This window comes from Chiloscyllium plagiosum, unplaced genomic scaffold, assembly GCF_037043375.1.
Source record: "Chiloscyllium plagiosum isolate Xiang-an unplaced genomic scaffold, Cpla_swu_hap1 HiC_scaffold_4, whole genome shotgun sequence".
Lineage (NCBI taxonomy): Eukaryota > Metazoa > Chordata > Chondrichthyes > Orectolobiformes > Hemiscylliidae > Chiloscyllium > Chiloscyllium plagiosum.
The window spans coordinates 81,229,112-81,252,687 of NW_028270142.1; the positions used below are offsets into that span (position 1 = coordinate 81,229,112).

General features: G+C 40.0%; 1 protein-coding gene across 3 annotated transcripts in view; it reads left to right on the forward strand.

The window, feature by feature from the left end:
* The window catches only part of LOC122549088 (peroxidasin homolog), a 589,463-nt gene that overhangs the window by 285,063 nt on the left and 280,824 nt on the right, over positions 1 to 23,576 (forward strand). For all 3 annotated transcript variants that reach the window (XM_087986415.1, XM_043688312.2, XM_043688313.2), the window contains exons 3-5: positions 406 to 477; positions 7,319 to 7,390; positions 22,520 to 22,591. In XM_087986415.1, the coding sequence (XP_087842541.1) occupies positions 406 to 477; positions 7,319 to 7,390; positions 22,520 to 22,591 (216 nt within the window). The remainder of the gene's footprint in view (positions 1 to 405; positions 478 to 7,318; positions 7,391 to 22,519; positions 22,592 to 23,576) is intronic.

The window sequence follows — 23,576 nt, forward strand, 5'->3', positions numbered from 1 at the left end:
CAGCAAGTTTTGAGAAGATTTGTAGCTCAGGTTCAGGTCCTGGATGTAGGTTTGCTCGCTGATGTAGAAGGTTCATTTCCAGATGTTTCATCACCCTACTAGGTAATATCTTCAGTGAGCCTCCGGGTGAAGCATTGCTGATAATTCCTGCTTTCTACTTATATGTTTGGGTTGGTGATGTCATTTCCTGTGGTGATGTCATTGCCTGTTCTTTTTCTCAGGGATGGTAGATGGGGTCTAACTCGATGTGTTTATTGATAGAGTTGGTTAAGGCACTCACTAATGAAGGGAAAGCTTTCTTCCTTGTACAAAGAACTTGTTCTTTCTAAATGAAATGTCCCTCATTTTGTGGCATGGAAAATGCCATGAAAATCAAAATTAATGTTTTGTTTTCTATTTATACAGGTTATTGAACAACAACCAAATCAAGAGAATACCAAGAAAAGCATTTGAAGACTTGGACAATCTGAAATACCTGTAAGTGTTAAAATTTGTGTTGTTGTTCTAATGTTGTTATACATTATGATTTAAATCTATTTCAGTGTTCCATATTGTGGTCACTGCGTTGATTTTGATTATTTACCAACAAATTAGCAATAACAGGCTGCCTGATACTGCTGTTAGATGCTCTGATCTATTTTAAAGACTCATTATCATGCCATTGAGATAGGGGGTTACCATTGACCAGGATCTGAACTGGACTAGCCATGGAAATACTGTAGCTACAAGATCAGGTCAGAGGTTAGAAAACTTGAAGCAAGTATCTTACCTCTTTAGACCTCAAAGCCTTTGCACCAGATATGAGGCACAATTGGGAGTGTGATGGAATATGCTGCATTTGCCTGGATGAATGTAGCTCAAATAACATTCAAGAAGCTTGACACCATCCAGGACAAAGTTGGCATCACTTCCACAAATCCACATCCACAAATATCACTTTGTCTACCACCAGTGCTCAGCAAGTCAGTGTTTATCATCTCTAAGATGCACTTAAAATTATAGCTCATGAAATTGCTTGTCCACTGATATTACTAATATGCCACTGCCTCCTGAACATATATGCTCATGCACATCTTTCAAAGTTGCAACCTTTATCTTCTAAAGTATCACCATGGTCATTCTATCAAAATGTATTGCCTTATACTTCTCCACTTTGAACTTTATCTGTCACTTATCTGTCCACTTCACTAACTTGTCAATGTCCTTTTTCAGTTGTACACTGTCCAGTTTATAATACTTCCAAGTCTTGTATTGTCTGCAAACTTTGAAGTTGTCCCCTGTGCATCAATATTTAGATAATGTATGTTAGGAAAAGCAAGGGTCCCAGAACTGACCACTGGCGATCATCACTACAAATCTTACTCCAATCTGAAAAAAATTCATTAACTATTAGTCTCTATTTCTTATCCATTGGTTGATTTTGTATCCATGTGACATCTGTCTTGTTTATTTCATGAAATGTGACATTTCTCAGAAGTCTGTTTTGTGGTACTGTATCAAATACCTTTTGGAAATGTGCGTATCGTATATCAACACCATTACACTCATCGACTCTCTCTGTCAACTTTTAACAAAGCTCCAAAAGGGTGGTTAAAAATGCTTTTCTCTTAAGAGATCCTAATTAGCAGATACATTTCCATGTGACTATTCGTTCTATCTCACGTAGCAACTATTTCAAGAAGTTTCCTGAACCACTGATGTTAAACTGACTGGTCTTTGGATCTGGGCTTACCACAGATTCCCTAGTTTGGAGAAAGAGTCCATTTGGGTGATCTAGTCTACACCAACCCTCCAAACAGCATCCACCCAACACACACCCCCACTCTATCACCACATTTATTATGGCTAATTCACTTAGCCTGAACATGACTGGGCAATTTAGCATGACCAGTCCACCTAAACTGCAAATCCTTGGACTAAGAATCATAGAGTCATGGAGATGTACAGCATGGAAACAGACCCTTTGTCCCAACCCATCCAGGACGACCAGATATCCCAACCCAATCTAGTCCCACCTGCCAGCACCTGGCCCATATCTCTCCAAACTCTTCCTATTCATATACCCATCCAAATGCCTCTTAAATGTTGCAAATGTACCAGCCTCCACCAGATCCTCTGGCAGCTCGTTCCATACGCGTAGCACCCTCTGTGTGAAAAAGTTGCCCCTTTGGTCTCTTTTATATCTTTCCCCTCTCTCCCTAAACCTATGCCCTCTAGTTCTGGACTCCCCGACCCCAGGGAAAAGACCTTGACTATTTATCCTATCCATGCCCCTCATAATTTTGTAAACCTCTATAAGGTCACCCCTCAATCTCCGACGCTCCAGGGAAAACAGCCCCAGCCTGTTCAGCCTCTCCCTGTAGCTCAGATCCTCCAACCCTGGAAGCATCCTTGTAAATCTTTTCTGAACCCTTTCAAGTTTCACAACATCTTTCCGATAGGAAGGAGACCAGAATTGCATGCAATATTCCAACAATGGCCTAACCAATGTCCTGTACAGCCGCAACATGACCTCCCAACTCCTGTACTCAATACTCTGACCGATAAAGGAAAGCATACCAAATGCCTTCTTCACTATCCTATCTACCTGCAACTCCACTTGCAAGGAGCTATGAACCTGCACTCCAAGGTCTCTTTGTTCAGCAACACTCCCTAGGACCTTACCATTAAGTGTATAAGTCCTGCTAAGATTTGCTTTTATAAAATGCAGCACCTTGCATTCATCAGAATTAAACTCCATCTGCCACTTCTCAGCCCATTGACCCATCTGGTCCAGATCCTGTTGTAATCTAAGGTAACCCTCTTCGCTGTCCACTACACCTCCAATTTTGGTGTCATCTGCAAACTTACTAACTGTACCCCTTATGCTCGCATCCAAATCATTTATGTAAATGACAAAAAGTAGAGAGCCCATCACCGATCCTTGTGGCATTCCACTGGTCACAGGCCTCCTGTCTGAAAAACAACCCTCCACCACCACCCTCTGTCTTCTACCTTTGAGCCAGTTCTGTATCCAATTGGCTAGTTCTCCCTGTATTCCATGAGAACTAACCTTGCTAACCAGTCTCCCATGGGGAACCTTGTCGAACACCTTACTGAAGTCCACATAGATCACATCTACTTCTCTGCCCTCGTCAATCCTCTTTGTTACTTCATCAAAAAACTCAATCAAGTTTGTGAGACATCATTTCCCACGCACAAAGCCATGTTGACTATCCTGAATCAGTCCTTGCCTTTCCAAATACATGTACATCCTGTCCCTCAGGATTCCCTCCAACAACCTGCCCATCACCGAGGTTAGGCTCACTGGTCTATAGTTCCCTGGCTTGTCTTTACTGCCCTTCTTAAACAGTGGCACCATGTTTGCCAACCTCCAGTCTTCCAGCATCTCACCTGTGACTATTGATGATACAAATATCTCAGCAAGAGGCCCGGCAATCACTTCTCTAGCTTCCCACAGAGTTCTCGGGTACACCTGATCAGGTCCTGGGGATTTATCCACCTTTAACCATTTCAAGACATCCAGCACTTCCTCCTCTGTAATCTGGACATTTTTCAAGATGTCACCATCTATTTTCCTACAGCCTATATCTTCCATATCCTTTTCCACAGTAAATACTGATGCAAAATATTCATTTAGTATCTCCCCCATTTTCTGTGGCTCCACACAAACGCCGCCTTGCTGATCTTTGAGGGGCCCTATTCTCTCCCTAGTTACCCTTTCGTCCTTAATATATTTGTAAAACCCCTTTGGATTCTCCTTAATTCTATTTGCCAAAGCTATCTCATGTCCCAGTTTTGCCCTCCTGATTTCCCTCTTAAGTATACTCCTGCTTTCTTTATACTCTTCTAAGAATTCACTTGATCTATCCTGTCCTATACCTGACACATGCTTCCTTCTTTTTCTTAACCAAACCCTCAATTTCTTTAGTCATCCAGCATTCCCTATAGCTACCAGCCTTCTCTTTCACCCTGACAGGAATATACTTTCTCTGGATTCTTGTTATCTCATTTCTGAAGGCTTCCCATTTTCCTGCGAACACCTGCCTCCAATCAGCTTTTGAAAGTTCTTGCCCAATACCGTCAAAATTGGCCTTTCTCCAGTTTAGAACTTCAACTTTTAGATCTGATCTATCTTTTTCCATCACTATTTTAAAACAAATTGAATTATGGTCGCTGGCCCCAAAGTGCTCCACCACTGACACCTCAGTCACCTGCCCTGCCTTATTTCCCAAGAGTAGGTCAAGTTTTGCACCTTCTCTAGTAGGTACATCCACACACTGAATCAGAAAATTGTCTTGTACACACTTAAGAAATTCCTCTCCATCTAAACCTTTAACACTATGGCAGTCCCAGTCGATATTTGGAAAGTTAAAATCCCATACCATAACTACCCTATTATTCTTACAGATAGCTGAGATCTCCTTACAAGTTTGCTTCTCAATTTCCCTATGACTATTGGGGGGTCTATAATACAATCCCAATAAGGTGGTCATCCCTTTCTTATTTCTCAGTTCCACCCAAATAACTTTCCTGGATGTATTTCTGGGAATGTCCTCCCTTAGCACAGCTGTAATGCTATCCCTTATCAAAAATGCCACTCCCCCTCCTCTTTTGCCTCCCTTTCTATCCTTCCTGTAGCATTTGTATCCTGGAACATTCAGCTGCCAGTCCTGCCCATCCCTGAGCCATGTTTCAGTAATTGCTATGATATCCCAGTCCCATGTTCCTAACCATGCCCTGAGTTCATCTGCCTTCCCTGAGGAAACTGAAGTACCCAGAGGTAACCAGAGCACCCAACGGAAACCCACACAGACATGGGGAGAACATGCAAACTTCACACAGTTACCCAAGGCTAGGTAATGTGTGTCCATGGTGGTATAAGGTAACACTAGTAACTACTGTGCCACCTTGCTGCCCTTGAACTTTTGTCCTTGAACCTTTTTTGAGCAGAGATGTCATATTTACAATTCTCCAGTCCTCTGGCATCACCAATGAGTTTAGAAAAGACAAAGATAATCGCCAGTCCTTCTGTGATTTTGACTGTCATTTCTTTAAAAATCCTTGGTGGCATCCCATGGGTTTTGATGCTTTGTCAAATGTAATTACCTACAGCTTATCCAATGTCATCTCCTTATCAATTTTAACCTTTCTGATGACTGACAGTCCATTTTCTAAATCTTTGCCACTGTCTTACTTTTGAACTTCCTTAGGTCCTCCTTACAATTTGCTGACCTAACTATCATCTTGTCTACCACAAATTTAGCAATCTTATTTTCTGTCCTTATTCAAATCATTAATGTAAATTGTAAAAAAAATTGATACCTTAGCACTAATCCCTAGGGCACACCATTTGTTAAATCTTGCCAATCAGAAAATGTCTCACTTATGTTTGTTCTCTGGTTCCAGTAGTTATCCAATCTATCCAGGTCAATATGTCACCCCTACATCAGAATCTTTTATTTTCTACATAATTAATGTCGTGCCTTATTAGATTCTTCTGGAAATCTGTGTTTAGTACATTCACAGTTCCCCTTTATCCACAGTATATGTTGCTTCTTCAAAAAAACTCAACAAATGCTTAAACATGACTTTCTGTGTTTGGCAGCATGTGGAGAGAAAGCGTAGTTAATGTTTCAGGTTCAGTGATCCTTCTTTGTTAACCTACTGAGTTTTCCCAGAAATTTCTGTTTTTTCTTTCTGCTTTCCAGCAAGTGCAGTTCTTTGGGGTTTTTTTCTAATTTCCCTTTTCATGTTGACTCTGTCTGATTATCTTGAACTATTCTAAATGCCCTGCCATAATGAATTCAATAATTACTTCTAATATCTTATGATAAGTATTAAGCCAAGTGACCTTGGCTTTAATGCTTTTTGTCCTTCACCATTTTTGAATGAAGAAGTTACATTTGCCTTTTTCCAACAAATTATGTTACTTTTTAAAGCATATGTCGTGGTCTGACATCCAGTTGTTCACAAGCAAATTAACTCTATGATTCAAACGTAGTTACTGCTTCTTGCAGATAAGCCTTGAAAGTGTAAGAATCATTGGTCCCAGAATTAATATTTTACTTTGTCAGACATTCCCTAGATGGATTCTTCAGGGTTCCTCTGGAGTTGTCATTTGGTATAAATTCTATGGATTATCAAAGTGTACCTGCAGCTACAATTAATATTCGTAGGATGAATGATGATAATTGGGATCATGTTGTGAAAATTTAATGTACTAGAATTATAGGAGATAGGAATTTAATATGACTCCTGCCAAGTGACTTTGCTGGTGCCATAGGATACTTCAAAGGACATTTCTTGAGTACGTGATTCCATTAATTGACCTGCTTTTCACCTGAAAATATTCTTGCTCCACTTATGTTATTGGCTTATGTTATCGTCTTTCTTCTGACAGCGCAAGGGGTTTGCAAATATAGCCATCTCCCTTGACACAGAATTTGCTGCAAGTAATGACATTCTTCTTTATGCTCATTTTTGTATCTATTAATTCTGAGTCTCAGCAGCAATCACCTACATAAGCTTTTTCCGTTTTGTTGGACCAAACTTTGCAATATACTTTCCAAGAATCTTTTTAGCAATTTAGCACCATACGTATACCTAATTGGTTGCAGTACTTGTTCTGCTTCCACAAGTGTTTGCTAAGGAAGTCGTGACTTTTGATTCAATTATGAAGGAATGGCAATATGTAGCATGGACTTTATTTTTCACCAGATAGGCTAACATCTGATCAGCTCCCCAAATTGTATTCCTGCTATGAAGTATTTGCTAGAGTTTCCAACTGTCAGTCTTCATCAAATCTGCTTCCCTCTGGTTGCCCTGCAACTTAACTCGTGCCCTCTGCAAGAAATTTGGTGACAAATGCACTTCTTTGCTATCCTTGACCTCATTCACACTAAATTCCAGATAAGCAAAGTTTCCTTTTGGTCTCCATGCGTCAATAAAAACTATAATCCAGTGCAGAATAAGATTGACAAAGCAGAGGTACTGATGACTGATAGTCACTATAAAATATATAGTGAACCCATCACACATAGTTATTACTTGCTATATATTGCACAGAGCATAGAATAAATATGGATTTATGCATGAAATAAAGAGTCAGAATGGAGATGTTGAGAACAAAAAGAATTATTCAATCAAGATATTTGAGGAAAATATTTCATAGAGAATGGGAAAGGGACAGATGAATGGTATTATACTTGATAACTATGAGAGATGATCTGGCACAGGGGTATTGACAAATATTGAATATTGAAAATAATTTGTTTTGTACTAGTGTTTTTATAGTTTAATTCCTGATTTCTTTCAGCTATCTGTACAAGAACAGCATTCGTACAATTGATAAGCTGGCATTTAAAGGGCTTATGATGCTGGAGCAGTTGTAAGTAAAATTCATGCTTTTGAATACTTTAGGCTTTTTATGTTAATGATACATTTCTGTTATTTTTGAAGTCTTGGCCCTGAAGTTTTTATGAGTCTGTTCCATTAGTATAAATGTGACAGAGCTGAATTCTCATCCAACTAGTTGAAAACCTGAGTCTGAATCAGAAATCCTGAAGGTGAGTCCAGCTTTACTCTGAGAAGAGACAGATATATGTCAGTGTTCTTTAGCAATGTTTACCCTAAAATGCCTGTATTTGTCCTGCTTGCTGTGTTCTCAGGTCCTTTTGGATTACAGAAATGAAACCAGACATCTCAAGGAGTTGTACAGCTATTGAAGTACTTTCCTTTGTGTAGTGATTATTGCAGGAAACATAGCTGCAAATATGTGCAAAATAAATTCCCACAAACAGAATTATCCTGATGACAACATCATCTGATTTGTTTTTATGATGTTGATTATTGGTAAGTGTTGGTCAGAGCACTAGGGATAACTGCACTGCTCTTCTTCAAATTAGTGTATTCCTTTGCACTCACACAAGCAAGAAAATGAGTTTAACATCTCATTTTTTCAATGGCACCTCCAGCAATGAATACTCCTTCTGTACTACACCAAAATGACAGCCTTAACTTTCTGCTGAAAACCTGGAATGGGACTTCATCCCAAAATCTAATGACTCAAAGGTGTGGGTGCTACCAACTGAATCGCAGATAAACGTTTACTACTAAAGCAACAATTGTGTTCTTGGAGATTATTAACTTAATCTGTTGTGAACTTGATTACAGTATGATAGGAAAGCTTTGGGATCTTTACTAAACCTAGAATGGTTTGGTTGCTTGAAATGACACTTGACTAATTCAGGGATATTTTCCAGGACTTCCCTAACAAAGTTTTGAAACTGTCCTCAAAATGTTTCTTTTACATAAATACACCCATGATAAATCAAATTGAACAGGATTATGGTGGAACCAGTTTCACCCCACTTCCTGGTCACCACCTTCAGAAACCAGGCTTTCCACAATTTTGAGCCCCAGAAATTTCACAGCCTTTGTTTTTAACTGTTGATTGATTAATTTCTCCTTTCCATTTTTTTCTACAAACCACACTTAATGCAATTGTTCTAGTGAAAGATGAAATGCTACTCCATATCAATTAATACAATGGTATTTCTCAATTTAAGCATTCTCCAAACTGCAATCAGTAATTCGCTGTTCCTTGTACTCTGTACACACCCCGAACTTTCACTTTCATTTTTATAGCTGCAAAGGACATTCTTTCACAAGGAGGGTTAAGGATGCAATATTGATCTTTGTAGTACCTGTCCTACGAGCACTACAAATACTGTCATACATGCACACGCAAACTTGCACACATGCTCACACACACATGCACACAATGATATTGATGATGCAATTAACAGGTACATGACAAATTTCCTTCAGAAGTATCTAGAATAGGCAGTTCCTGACCCTAATAAAGAGGCGATACTGATTTGATGCCAGTGTTGCCATTTTGAAGCTCAACGCTCCAGCCAATGTCCTCACCCAACTGAATATGTGTTATGAAGAAGGAAGGAGCTTTTATCTGTCCTGTTAAATGGGATCATCAATGAATTTAAGGTTAGTTTTGTTTGATTAATTCTGGCAGTGATATTTATTTATGTGTTCCCTTATTTCCATAGTTCCTTCAGGTTGTAGAAGTTTTCAGAGGATGATAAGGCAGATTAAGGACATTATGCTGACTTCAAGTATTTCTGTACAGGCCATTTGATCTCTGCCATGGGTGCACTGGTCAACATTCCATCCATAATTTGAAGATAAACAGAGGCTACAAAGAGCAAGAACAGGGAGTGAGAACGTCACTATCCGAGCAAAATGTTTCATGATTATTATGCACAATCCTTGCATACTTGCATAGAAAATATATAATAGAAACCATGTTACAGACCACTACTGCACTGAAACAGTCCTGCATTGTGCTGTACTAGATGAGCAGCAGAGTGCAAGGCAGAAAAGGTATCAAGATTTGGACTGATCTTTTGCATGCTGCAAAGTCTTGCCATCATAGAGTGATAGAACCATAGAACTGTACAGCATGGAAACAAACCCTTCGGTCCAACTCGTCCATACCAAACAAATATGTTTAATTAATCTAGTCCCATTTGCCAGCTTTTGGCCATGTCCCTCTAAACCCTTACTATTCGTATACCCATTCAGATGCCTTTTAGATGTTGTAACTGTACCAGCCTTCACCACTTCCAACGACCAACCAGCTTGTACTCTCGACCTGTCTTCACCTATCCCCACTTCACCGCCCTGCCCCCATCACTCCTTTTATCTGCAGCTCCTCTTACACCCATCCCCAGTCCTGAAGAAGGTCACTCCTGAAATGTCGACTTCTCCATCTCCTGATGCTGCCTGGCTTGCCGCCTTCTTCCAGCCTCCTGTTTGTCCACCATTTCCTCTGGGAGCTCATTCCATACTTGAACAACCCTCTGCATGAAAAAGCTGCCCCTTTTAAATATTTCTACTCTCAGCTATTCCTTGGATTTCCCAAAACCAGGGAAAAGACCTTGACTATTCACTTTATCCATGGCCGTCATGATTTTATAAACCTCTATAACATCAACCCTCAGCCTCTGACACCCAGGTAAAATAGCCCCAACCTGTTCAGCCTCTCCTTCTCGCTCAAACCCTCCAACTCTGGCAACATCCTTGTAAATCTTTTCTGAACCGCTCTCAAGTTTCACAACATCCTTCTGGCAGGGAGACCAGAATTGAACACAGTATTCCAGAAGTGGCTTAACCAATGACCTGTACAGCCGCAACATGACCTCCCAACTCCTATACTCAATGCTCTAACCAATAAAGGAAAGCATACCAAATGCCTTCTTCACTATCCTGTCTACCTGGGACTTCACTTTCAAGGAGCTATTAACCTGCACTCCAAGGTCTTTTTGTTCAGCAACACTCCCCAGGACCTTACCATTGAGTGTGTAAGTTCTGCACTGATTTACCTTTCCAAAATGCAGCACCTCACATTTATCTAAATTAAACTCCGTCCGCCACTCTTCAGTCCATTGGCCCAACCTCAAACTGACTAACTATACCTCCTATGTTCACATCCAAATCATTTATATAAATGACGAAAAGCAGTGAATCCAACACTGATGAAGTATAATCCGTACTACCTGCAGTTGTGAAGCAGGAGTAGGAAGAGGAAGGAAGGTAGCAAGCAGACATCCTAAAGGGTTACTTTTTGCTTGAGCTGTCTATGAAAAACTAATTTGACTATCATCTCAATAACTATAACCTTGATTTTCAGCCCTACATCTTACTCTTCTTCTGTCTTTCACCATCACAGCTTCCATCTCAGCCAATTGAATTTATAATTACATCATGCCACATTGAATACAATTGTCAACTCACCATCGTGTGCATTCCCTTGGTCCCTATCTTGGGGCTTCTACAATAGGGGACCCTGGGAAGCCAGGCTCTAGTCTGTAGCATCTCCATACAGATAGCAGCAGTCTGGGCTGGGTGGCTGCCAAGCAACAATAAAGGCAATGCCAGGATGCAAGGGTAGGAAGATAGATGCTATCATTTTGAAATAGCAAAAAGGTTTTATGCTCCATGGAGCCACTGTCACTACCCCAGGGCAGAAACACAGCAATTTTTGTCATCTTTTGGAGGACAAATACTCTGCAAGGCCTTTTGAATGCATTAATCCACAGTCATTTTGCCAGCAATCCAACCTTGCATGGTAATTTCTGTTGGGGCATTTGGCTGTTGGTTGACTGCTGCTTGTGACACAAAGAAACCTTCAACATCAACTGTCAGATGCTACATGATGGTTGGGTCCCCAATGTTGACCACCACTTCAATGATGGAAATGTTGGCTCAAGTTCCATTACGGTTCTCTATAAAGTTTCTTCTGGCTTCCTCCATGTTCCATCGTAGTAAGTACAAACATTTTTGCAAAACTGCCAATGCATCAAGGAATTTGTTTTGTGCATTTGGATGAACATTCCTTTGCAAGCTACTCTTTTGAAGTTCTCACCTGTGTTCTCTGGAATATGACCTGTGTGTGGATCTCCCCTTAAAGAAGCTGACACTAAGTTGTCCTTTCCCCATGAAAACTGTCTCTAAGATATGTACAGCCCTGACCAATAATTTAATAAACGCTAATCAAATGTCATGATACAAATTTATGCATCACTTTATTATACGTCATGTTTTTCTCTCTTTCACATTCTATTTTAATTCATTTCACATAATTAGTCTAAATTCTCCATTGTATTCTGTTCAGTTTGTCTCTTGGTTGGAGTGTTGGAACGTTACCCATTTTACGTGTCATTTCTATTTCTCGTTTGTATTTCATTTGGAAAAGCAAGGTTCTCTCTGAAACAGCCAGGAGATTCCCTTAAATAGACAGACATGGTCAGGAATTTCCTGCCTGCCTTTCCTTGGATTTTGGGAATTCAGTCATATTTAAACCAAAATGAATTAGATGCTGATAATAAGGGTGTAATGGTGGTTTGTTTAGCAGTTAGGAAATGTGGAAGTATAGAATTTGTAAGGAGGCTGCTGAATTTAATGGGAGGATCTGATTTTTTTTAGTAAAAAGTTTGTTTCCTAATTGCAGCCAACCAGTATGAAGAATGGCTGACTGCAGGTTCCAAGCAAAAGCCAGGGTGAAATGGCTATGACTAAATTGATTATCGGGATTGTGGTGGAGAAAGGGATTCAGATCATGGATAGGGCATGGCAGTTACTGATCTGATTTCAGGGAAGGTGGGTGTTTAGGCAATTGGCAAAGGTATGTGGATCACTGACAAACATAAGAATGGAAGAAAAATAATGTTGAATTGGTCATTTTGCACCTTTGGTCTGATCCACTGTTCAACAAAATTATAGCTGGTCTTTAACTTCAACTCCCATCTTTCCTCATGCTCCTGGTATACCTTCATACTCTCAACCACTGGATATTCACAAGTCTGTGCAGAGACGGAATTCCAAAGATTCCCAGCTATTTGGCTACAGAAAATTTTCCTCATTTCAATCCTAAATGGCCAACTCTCTATTCTGAGACTTTGACCCTGCTTTACAGATTTTCCAGCTAGGGGAAACATTTTTGCGATATCTAGTCTAAGAATTTTGTGGTCCTTAGTTATATTCCCATGATGTGATTCAGGAGAAATCACACCTTTGTGAACATAACCTCTTAAAATAGCCTCCCATATTTCCAGTGCTTGGTCAAGAGGTGTGCACAAGATTGAGTGTCTATATGGATGATCCAGGAAGTGTGGATGAGACAGTTGGCTGCCAAGAAGGGATGGGCGAATGGCCGACTACGGTCTCCTGCATTGTTTTCATATTTGTCTTACACTCTCAACTTCTTACTACCCATGCCCCGCTTATGCCATCATCTGCCCCATACCCACTTCTCATGACTGTTAAAAGTGATGTACCATCATGAACCATAGACATATTCCCCATTACTCTTTGTATGTCTTTTGGCAACCTATGCACATCAATCCATCTTTAATATTTCCTAATACCTCCATGTTAATCCACCATGGTTCCTCATACCCCATATTCAATCAACATCACCATGGCTATTTACAACCTCTGTGCCAATTCATAACTATCACTCTTTGCCTTTTCTTCCCCATGCCAACTCACTCACTATCGCTGAAGGCACACTAATATAAAATAGTTATCAGTCTATTGATAATCTATTTCCTAAAAAACATTCTCATTGTATCCACTGAAAAGCTTGAACCCCTTATGTAAACAACATTTCCTTTCTATTACAAGTTACATCTTCCTAACAAAATACTCACTTGGTAGACTACCCAATCTGAATGTAATCGTTTTGGAATCTGTCATGCAATGTAATTTCTATAATATTTTATGTCAACAGGTACTCTTAAATGTCTTTCGCTTTTTTTACTCAACATTGGACATTTTTTGACAGCTTCGGCAAGTGCCAAAAGTTTTATGCACATTTTAAACACAAATGTGCCTTTTCAAAATCCCAAAGGTTGGCTTTCCGCTCCCAAAGTATATGTTATCTCGACTAAAGTGGGAGAAATATAAAATATTTTCCCTCACACCTCTTACTGTCCTAGGAGAAAGTGAGGATGCAGATGCTGGAGATCAGAGTTGAGAGTGAGCTGCTGGAAAAGCACAGCAGGTCAGGCAGCATCCGAGGAGCAAGAGAATTGATGTTTCGGGCAAGAGTCCTTCATCAGGAATTCCTCGACTCCCTATGTCTTGCCAGTATTAAATCTAATGCCCTCTACCCACACATAGCCTCTCATACACACTGTCCATCTATCTTCTTCCACCCATTCCCATGACTCCATATACCGCAATGCCACCTTAGTGCCTACTTCCACTCATGACCCTTTCTTTCATCTACCATGCCAATGCTTCAAGTATCCATAGGTATCTAAGTACATATTAAAAAAAAAGTAGTTTTGTTAATGAAACTTCTGTGTCACTGTTGCGATGAAAGGAGTTTTGGTATTACTAGCAAAGTGCACAAACACAGGTTAGTGGTAGCTTTTTTTGTCATAGAGTCATACAGCACACAGGAGGCTCTTTGGCCCATCGAGTCTGTGCTACTAATCCCAATTTCCAGCACCTAGCCAATAACCCTGAATATTATGATATCTCAAGTGCTCATCCAAGTACTTTTTAAAAGTTGTGAGGTTTCACACCTCTCCTCTCCTGTCCTGTCCTGCAGTGCATTCCAGATTCCACCAGCCTCTGGATGAAAAATATTTTCCTCAAATCCCCTGTAAAGTCCTGCTCTTCACCTTTAATAACTGCAGTTACAGCTACTTGTTATTGATTCTTTAACTAAGGAGGGACAGCTGCTTTTTATCCATCCTATCTATGTCTGTCATAAACTTATATACTTCTTTCATGTCCCCTCCTCACCCTTCTCTGCAGCAGTTAAAACAACCTGAACCTCTCCAGTCTCTCTTCATAGCTAAAATACTTCATTCCAGGCAATCTCCTGGTAAATCTCCTCTACAGTCCCTCCAATCCAATCACATCCTTTCTCTTGTGCGACAACCAGAATTTCACACAGTGAAGTGCAAGATGAAGCTTTGATCAAATGTTTTTCAGTTTCCTATTTGTTTACTGACAATCTTTTCTGCTATATCAAACATAATAGAAGTATGTTTTTCATTTCTGAATTGATAATTAAACAAGTTATTTATTCCATATATATATATATATATATATATAAATATAAAACATTGTATATACACACCCACAAATCTTTTATTTGTTTTCCATAACTGATTAAAATTTTAAGGATAATCCTGTTTTCTGGACAAGGTTCTGATTAGGTGCTTCGCTGCTTGTTGCTGGGTAGCAGTAATCTGCTATAGTGGGCTGAACATCACAATAACATTGGAATACTGGCAATCATGCTTACTTTGACATCAGAGACTGTGCTACTGATGACAAAACCGGAGAAGTAAATGTGGTTTTAAAATCAACTTATTCAATTGAAGTCAGCAATGCCAGAATAGGTTTTGGGTCAAGTTTCAATTTGTTCTTTGAATTGCCTCATACAATGTATAACAGTAATGAATAAAGGATTTTCAGTGTTTCAATGGACTTTTGATAACTGTAAGCAACTTATATGATTTTAACAGAGCACACACTTTCCATTTTTATCCAGTTAACCAATTTGAGCCAAGTATCTGTCTAACTGATGATCTCTTCATTGCCAATGAATGCCAGACAAAATCGTTAAGCTTGCCAACAGTACTGTCCATTAACTATATCCTTCTATCTGTTCTTGGCATTTATACTTCTTAAGAATGTCTCTGCTGAATGGTATTTAGGATTTCTGTCCAGCTTTATATTAATGCTTTCCAAGACTGACTAGTTGAACGTCTTGGTGTGGTGTTTCAATCCAAATAGAACATCACCTGCTGGGAATGATGGACAATCACAAGAAGGATTCTTTACTAGCCTAAAATGAAGCACACATTTCTGAATCTAGAAAATTGTCAGTTACTTGGACCATTCCCTAACTGCAGTGTTATTTTTATCCTTCTGCCTGCGTCTAAACTAGAAAGTTGGATGTTTATTAGAGCGAGGTGTGTTCAGCAACAGCAGGATTGCATGGCTGATTCTAATGTTCTTCAGGCAATTCTTCCTTTTCATGAAACATGAGATGTACTGCGCATTTAAAACTGTCAAATTATGAGAGTCCCAGCGCTGAAGCCCTTCCTGAGCTGACAGGTTCTCATTACTACCTGCTTTCTTGAACAGCTGGAAGCTGCTACATGCTTTTAAACGTATAAATCTTGAGCCCCGGCAGCAGTTTTCATACCAACCCATAGTGATGTGATTTGGGGCCAGCATTGACCCCATGAGGTAATTTGGAAATAGTTGTTCTGATTTGCTTTCTGTGGGCTGGAGAAGCAAGGATTCATCTGCTGACTCCTTCAGGAAACTTTGGGCCTTCCTCAGCCAAGACCTTGACAATACTGCCATGATCACAGCATGACATGGGACAAATTCCAGCTGATCTTACCTCCTTCTAATTGTTGACAGGTTGTAATTCTTACGATCCTGTTAGGGATCATGAACGTTTCAAGAGAAATCTAATACCTAGTAATATAATTAACAGAACCATGTTGTAAAATTCTGTTTTCCAAAATAGAACACAGACTGGAATTTCACCAGTTGAAGTTCAAGAATTAAAGCAAGTGAGTTTCACTGCATCATATCTACCACAGCCCAGGGTGAATTATTGTACAATAATGGATTTTGAAACTCATAATTTTTTGTCACAAGGTGTTGCAATGGGTTGTTTGATGAATCGTGTATTGGGTGTGATGGACATTCTCTCTGTTAATGGAATTTGTTAATTTGGCATCCAAGGCTTTAGTGCCACAAAGGCTAGCTATATACTGTACCAAATCAGATGCTGCAAGACAGAAGCATTGCCTTAGCCTCTGCCAGTCACATGTAAAATTTCAATAGATGGCACGCAAGCAGTGTAAGCTAGCTTCCAGCTTTGTGGAGAAAGTTGACACTGATAGATAAGATTTGGTGGTGCTGTTGTTAGACTGGAGTGTACAAAATTAAAAATCGCACAACACTAGGTTATGGTCCAACAGATTTATTTGGAATCATTAGCTTTTGGAGTGCTGCTCCTTCATCAGGTGGTTGTGGAGTAAAAGATCATAAGACAGAATTTAAAGCAGAAGTTTACAGTGTGATACAACTGAAATTATGTATTGAAAAAGACCTGAATTGTTTGTTAAGTCTCTCAGCTTTTAGAATGATCATGTTGGTTTAAGTTCTTTCATATGTAAACCCCAGAACTTTTTTTAAAAGTTACATTCTCAAGTGAACTTTAACAATAGGTGCCATGTCCTCTCAGATTGAAGGTGTGAGGTGCCCTGTGTGAGGCTGTCTATGCCCCAATATTTAGACTGATTCTATTTCTAAAACAGAGATTTACAAAATCTTACATGTTTTTGAGCAAAATAAAATATATTTCTGCAAGTACAAATTCACTGAACAAACTGTGTGTGTGTTTGTGTGTGTGTGTATGTGTGTGTGTGAGAGTGAGCGAGAAAGAGAGAGAGAGTGTGTGTACTGCAGTGGGGTCACCTCTGGTGTACCATGAACCCAAGGTCCCGGTTGAGGCCATCCCCATGGGTACCGAACTTGGCTATCAGCCTCGGCTTAGCCACTTTGCATTGTTGTCTGTCCGAAGTCCACTTTGGAGGACAGTCACCCGAATATCCCAGACCGCTGAAGTGTTCTCCGATTGGAAGGGAATACTCCTATCTGTTCATTGTTGTGCAGTGCCTATTCATCTGTTTCCGTAGCCTCTGCTCGGTGTCACCAATGTACCATGTCACAGGGCATCCTTGCCTGCAGCATATGAGATAGACAATGTTGGCCAAGTCACACGAATACCTGCCGCGCACATGGTGGGTGGTGTCCCCACCTGTAATGGTGGTATCTATGTCCACACTCTGACACATCTTGCAGCATCTACCATGACAAGGGTTGTATGGTGTTGTCCTGAAAGTCGGGCAGTTTGCTACGAACAATGATCTGTTTGAGGTTTGGTGGTTGTTTAAAAGCAAGAAGTGGAGGCATGTGGAAGGTCTTGGTGAGGTGCTCATCCTCATTGATAATGTGTTGCAGATTACAAAGAACATGGTGTAGTTTCTTGGCTCCTGGGAAGTACAGGACAATGAAGGGTACCCTGTCGGTTGCAGCACGTGTCTGTTTCCTGAGGAGGTCATTATGGTTTCTTGCGGTCATTGTGGCACTTTGGAACTGGTAGTCAATGAGTTGAGCATCGTACCCTGCTCTTATGAGGGCATCCTTGAATACTTCCAAGTGCCCATCATGTTTCTTGTCATTGGAACAGATCCTGTGTAGGCATAGGGCTTATCCACATGGAATGGCTGTTTTAATATGTTTTGAGCTGGAGAAGTGTAGCATCATGAGGTTATCCGTGGGTTTGTGGTAGAGTGAGGTGCTGAGGTGCCCATCCTTGGTGGAGATGCACGTGTCCAAGAATGAGACAGAAACTAAAGAGTAGTCCATGGTGAGTTTGATGATGGGATGAAACTCATTGATATCACTGAGTAGTTGTTTCACTGACTCCTTGCCATGGGTCCAGAGGAAGAAAATGTCGTCAGTATACCTGGTGTATAGTGTTGGTTGGAAGTCCTGCGTAGAGAAGAAGTCTTGTTCGTACGTGTGCATGAAGATCTTGGCATACTGGGTTGCAAATTTGCTCCTCATGGCTGTTCCATGTGTCTGGATGAAGAATTTGTTGTCAAAAGTGAAAACGCTGTGGTCATGGATAAAGCTGATGAGTTGTAGGATGGTGCTTGGAGTTTGGCAGTTGTTGGTGTTGAGTAATGAGGCTGTTGCCATAATGCCATCATTGTGGGGATGCTGGTGTTGAGTGCTGAAATGTCCGTTGTGATGAGGAATGTTCCTGGTTCGACTGCTCAGTGGGTGCTAAGTTTCTGTAAGAAATCTGTAGTGTCGCGACAGAACCTGGGGATCCCTTGTACAATGGGTTTCAAGATGCTTTCGACATAGCCAGAGAGGTTCTTAAACAGTTCCCATTGCCTGATATGATGGTGTGTTGGCTTTGTGTATCTTCGAAAGCAGTAGAAGTTGCCACTGTGAGGAGTACGTGGGATGAGGTGCATAGGGAACTCTGAAGGACTGGATCAAAAGTCCTGATCAATGTGCTTAATTCACAGATGTGCTCTTTGGTCGGATCAGCTAGTAGTTACCTGTAGTGTTCCTGGTTGTTCAGTTGTTAGTACACTTCCTTGAAGTAAGCTGTTCTATTCTGAATGAACTGGTAAACAAGGATGCCTCTTTCCTGCTGACCATCTCAGTAGACCTTGACGTCCCAGGCAGTGACAGCAACATAGGTCAGTGCTATCTCCATTTGTGCAAAAGGACAGATAGCAGTGCAGAAAGAAGGCCAATGATGTCCTGTGCTCTGCAAAGGTAAGTGGCCCCTTCTTCTATCTGCTGCTTCACACACACTATCATTAGTCACTCCACCCTTCCCTCTGTAAATGTATCTTACCAAGGTTGATGGACCACAACCCTTAGAATTACATCAATCATCTTAATTAGTATTTTGATGACATTATTCGTACTATTTTGTACTGCAGTATACTTAATTACTACAATGTTTCTAAATACTTGTAATCTATTTACAGTTTATAACAAAAATAGGTATATATAAATCAATCAATTACTAATGTGGATTGTTGGTTTCATTGTATTTTTTACTTGTAATATCCATAAATTCTGTAGTTTTATATTCTGAGCTGTATTTATTTGTCATATGTATGACCATTACCAAATATGTGGGTATAATAACATCTCGTAGTACAAACACTTCAGTGGTAAACAGTCAAATAGTTTCAACTAGTTTTCAACTGCTTTTCAAGTCATTGAAATCTTATGTCAATTGCTTAAGATGGAACTTAGCCTTAACAAATCTAAAAGTAACAATCTCAATCTCCGTTCTGTTGAGTCAATTGACCTCATTAAATGTGTCATTATGAACCCTGGTGCCTTTGAATCTAGAGAAAGAAAACATCAGTTGCAATTATTTCCAAAATGAAAAACGCATTAGTGGTTTGAATTCAGGATTTGCCATCTTAAACAAATATCCAATGACAGCGGTGCTATATCTTGGTATTTACTATGCAACTTGTCTAGCAGAATTTTATGATAGTGGCACATTATTGAATATTGACTGTGCAGAAGGGGAAAGCGCAGGACATTCTTCCTTAAATAACTTAAAGTGATAAGCATGTCATTTTATGATTAGTTATGGCAGCAAAACCAAATTAACAGAAGCTTCATTAGTTTTTTTTTGCTATATTCCTTCATCTGTTTGTTACGACAGTAAATTGTAAGGTTTTCTTGTTAATAGTATCTTGTATTTTGAATGTTATTTAGCTGGTTAAGTGACTATTGAAGCTTGTTAAATTCCAATTCCTGAATGTTGTGTGCACCATTTGGGTATATGTTTAATTCTAAGTTTAAAACTGAAAGGAAAACTGTGAGAAACGTGAGAATGACGAGAACGAGGGTAGGTCCGATCAAGGGCAGTAGTGGGAGACTGTGTATTGAGTCGGAAGAGATAGGAGAGGTCTTGAATGAGTACTTTTCTTCAGTATTTACAAATGAGAGGAACCGTATTGTTGAAGAGGAGAGTATGAAACGGACTGGTAAGCTAGAGGAGATACTTGTTAGGAAGGAAGATGTGTTGGACATTTTGAACAACTTGAGGTTAGACAAGTCCCCCGGGCCTGACGGGATATATCCTAGGATTATGTGGGAAGCAAGAGAGGAAATTGCAGAGCCGTTGGCAATGATCTTTTCGTCTTCACTGTCAATGGGGGTGGTACCAGGGGACTGGAGAGTGGCGAATGATGTGCCCCTGTTCAAAAAAGGGAATAGGGATAACCCCGGGAATTACAGGCCAATTAGTTTTACTTCGGTGGTAGGCAAAGTAATGGAAAGGGTACTGAGGGATAGGATTTATGAGTATCTGGAAAGACACTGCTTGATTAGGGACAGCCAGCACGGATTTGTGAGGGGTAGGTCTTGCCTAACAAGTCTTATTGAATTCTTTGAGGAGGTGACTAAGCATGTGGATGAGGGTAGAGCAGTGGATGTAGTGTACATGGATTTTAGTAAGGCATTTGATAAGGTTCCCCATGGTAGGCTTATGCGGAAAGTCAGGAGGCATGGGATAGTTGGAAATTTGGCCAGTAGGATAGAGAACTGGCTAACCGGTCGAAGTCAGAGAGTGGTGGTAGATGGTAAATATTCAGCCTGGAGTCCAGTTACAAGTGGAGTTCTGCAGGGATCAGTTCTGGGTCCTCTGCTGTTTGTAATTTTTATTAATGACTTGGAAGAGGGAGTCGAAGGGTGGGTCAGTAAATTTGCAAACGATACGAAGATTGGTGGAGATGTGGATAGTGAGGAGGGCTGTTGTCGGCTGCAAAGGGACTTAGATATGATGCAGAGCTGGGCTGAGGAGTGGCAGATGGAGTTCAACCCTGTCAAGTGTGATATTGTCCATTTTGGAAGGACAAATAAGAATGCGGAATACAGGGTTAACGGTAGGGTTCTTAGTAGGGTGGAGGAGCAGAGAGATCTTGGGGTCTATGTTCATCGCTCTTTGAAAGTTGCCACTCAGGTGGATAGAGCTTGTAAGAAGGCTAAGGTGTATTAGCGTTCATTAGCAGGGGGATTTGAATTCAAGAGTCATGAGGTGATGTTGCAGCTGTACAGGACCTTGGTAAGGCCACATTTGGAGTACTGTGTGCAGTTCTGGTCGCCTCACTTTAGGAAAGATGTGGAAGCTTTGGAGAGGGTGCAGAGGAGATTTACCAGGATGTTGCCTGGAACGGAGAATAGGTCGTACGAGGATAGGTTGAGAGTGCTAGGCCTTTTCTCATTGGAACGGCAAAGGATGAGGGGTGACCTGATAGAGGTTTATAAGATGATCAGGGGAATAGATAGAGTAGACAGTCAGAGACTTTTTCCCCAGGTACAACAGAGTGTTACAAGGGGACATAAATTTAAGGTGAAGGGTGAAAGGTATAGGGGGGATGTCAGGGGTAGGTTCTTTACCCAGAGAGTGGTCAGGGCATGGAATGAGCTGTCTGTGGGATTGGCAGAGTCAGAATTTTTGGTGACCTTTAAGCGGCAATTGGATAGGTACATGGATAGGTGCTTAAGCTAGGACAAATGATCAGCACAACATCGTGGGCCGAAGGGCCTGTTCTGTGCTGTATTGTTCTATGTTCTATTTTCTATGAATCACAAATGTAACAACTAAAATGTTTAATTGTAAGAGTGACTTCATTTTATGTATGATGATTGAATTTCCACAGCTTCAGTTCCATCTAACAAGATCTCAGACCATAAATATAATTTTGGGTAGTACATGCATCTAAACTCTGAGCAGAAAGTCAGGACTCATAAGTGATACAGTCAGAGCAAATAACTAAATAATCTTTAAATGTTAGATTTAACTGGATTTTTGGAATGCAATCCCTTACCTGCTTTGTAATTTCCTTTTATTTTGCTAACTTTGAAGAAGCTTAATTGGATAGTAAGGAGCTAGATGCATCAGTAGTAAGTGACACTTGTGACTAAAGAGGGCCTGTAACATTGAATGTTCAGGAAGATGTCAACTACTTTAGCTATCAGGAAATTACAAATTCTATTCCATGTACATGAAATCATATTGTTGATGTTATTGCAAAGTAGAAGGATGAACTATTAATACTGCTCTGTGGAATTCTGTCATCACTCCAGAAAAGTTGGAAAGAGCCCCAGCTCTTATAATTTATGGTCTGTGTGAACCTCTTAGAAAAAGTGTGAACAGCGTAACAAGACCAATGGATGGAGTCAGTGTTTAAAGCATTGAAGCTTTATGTCAGGCTTCTAATCATAGTTATATCTTCAATTTGTAATAGCTTAGGTTGGTTTCTGAAAGCAAAGTACATTCCAGGCATCAATTATGAATGCTAACTCTTCATCTGAATTCTTTCAACAGATACATTCATTTCAACCACATAGAGATACTAGAGCCAGAAACATTTCGTGATCTTCCCAAACTAGAGAGATTGTAAGTGCTGCATGGACTGATGTTTACTCGACTATCTGTGTGTTTTTATCATTGAACTAACTAATTAACCTAATGGCTATTTGCACTCTGCTGCTATCTCAAGTAGTTCCAGTTTCATATCCCTCAAAGAAGTAGATTGTAGAGTATGTCAAGTTTTAACAATGTTAATCAATAGGCGCTTTGATATTACTGTTCCCAGGAAGTGAATGCTCAAATAAAAACTCATGATCTGTGTGTATGCCAGTCTTCCTATTTAATTAACAGTGAAATGGCCATAAAACTGCAGCCCACTAGAAGCTAATGTAACGATACTGGGTATTTTGTACTGATTTTTATTAAGAGAGTTTTTAAGGCAGTGGCTTCAAGCAGTCTACCAGAGCCACTCGAGCAAACAGCTTGTGAAGCCTTTGGGTTTTTTAATGTTGGAACAGTAGAAGCAACCTGAACAGGTTTGGTCAAGCTCCCACAGAACCAGGATTTAGTTTTAGCATTCAGCAACTGCAGAGTGAGTCTTGAAGAAGTAGAAGTTATTTTTCTCCCTCTGTCACTTACAGCCAAAAGCTGTTCTCTTCCTGCTACCAGAGTTGCATGTGAGACAATCTGTTTTCTGAATTTGTCTTATGCCAAGGATGTTGCTATATTGGAACAGTTAATTAACAATAGTTACTGTATTTATTATTCTGTTAATATTTCCAGTAGAGTTAAGTTATTCCAATTCCTTCTTTCTTTTGTAGTATTTTCACTGTAGTCAATGAATAAAGTGTGTTTTGCTTTAAATCTGGTAGTTTGACAAACCAAATTACATCTGGAATGCCACACCTCAAATTTACCTTTAAAATAAGAAAACATTGAGGTCTAGACTATCTTCTGAATACTTTGATGGTATTTGGTCTGGTTGATAACACTAAGTTGAAAAAGGAGGCTGATTTTTTTCTGCATGTCCTGACTTATGTATTTGTAAACTTGAGTACATTGTGTGGGTGAA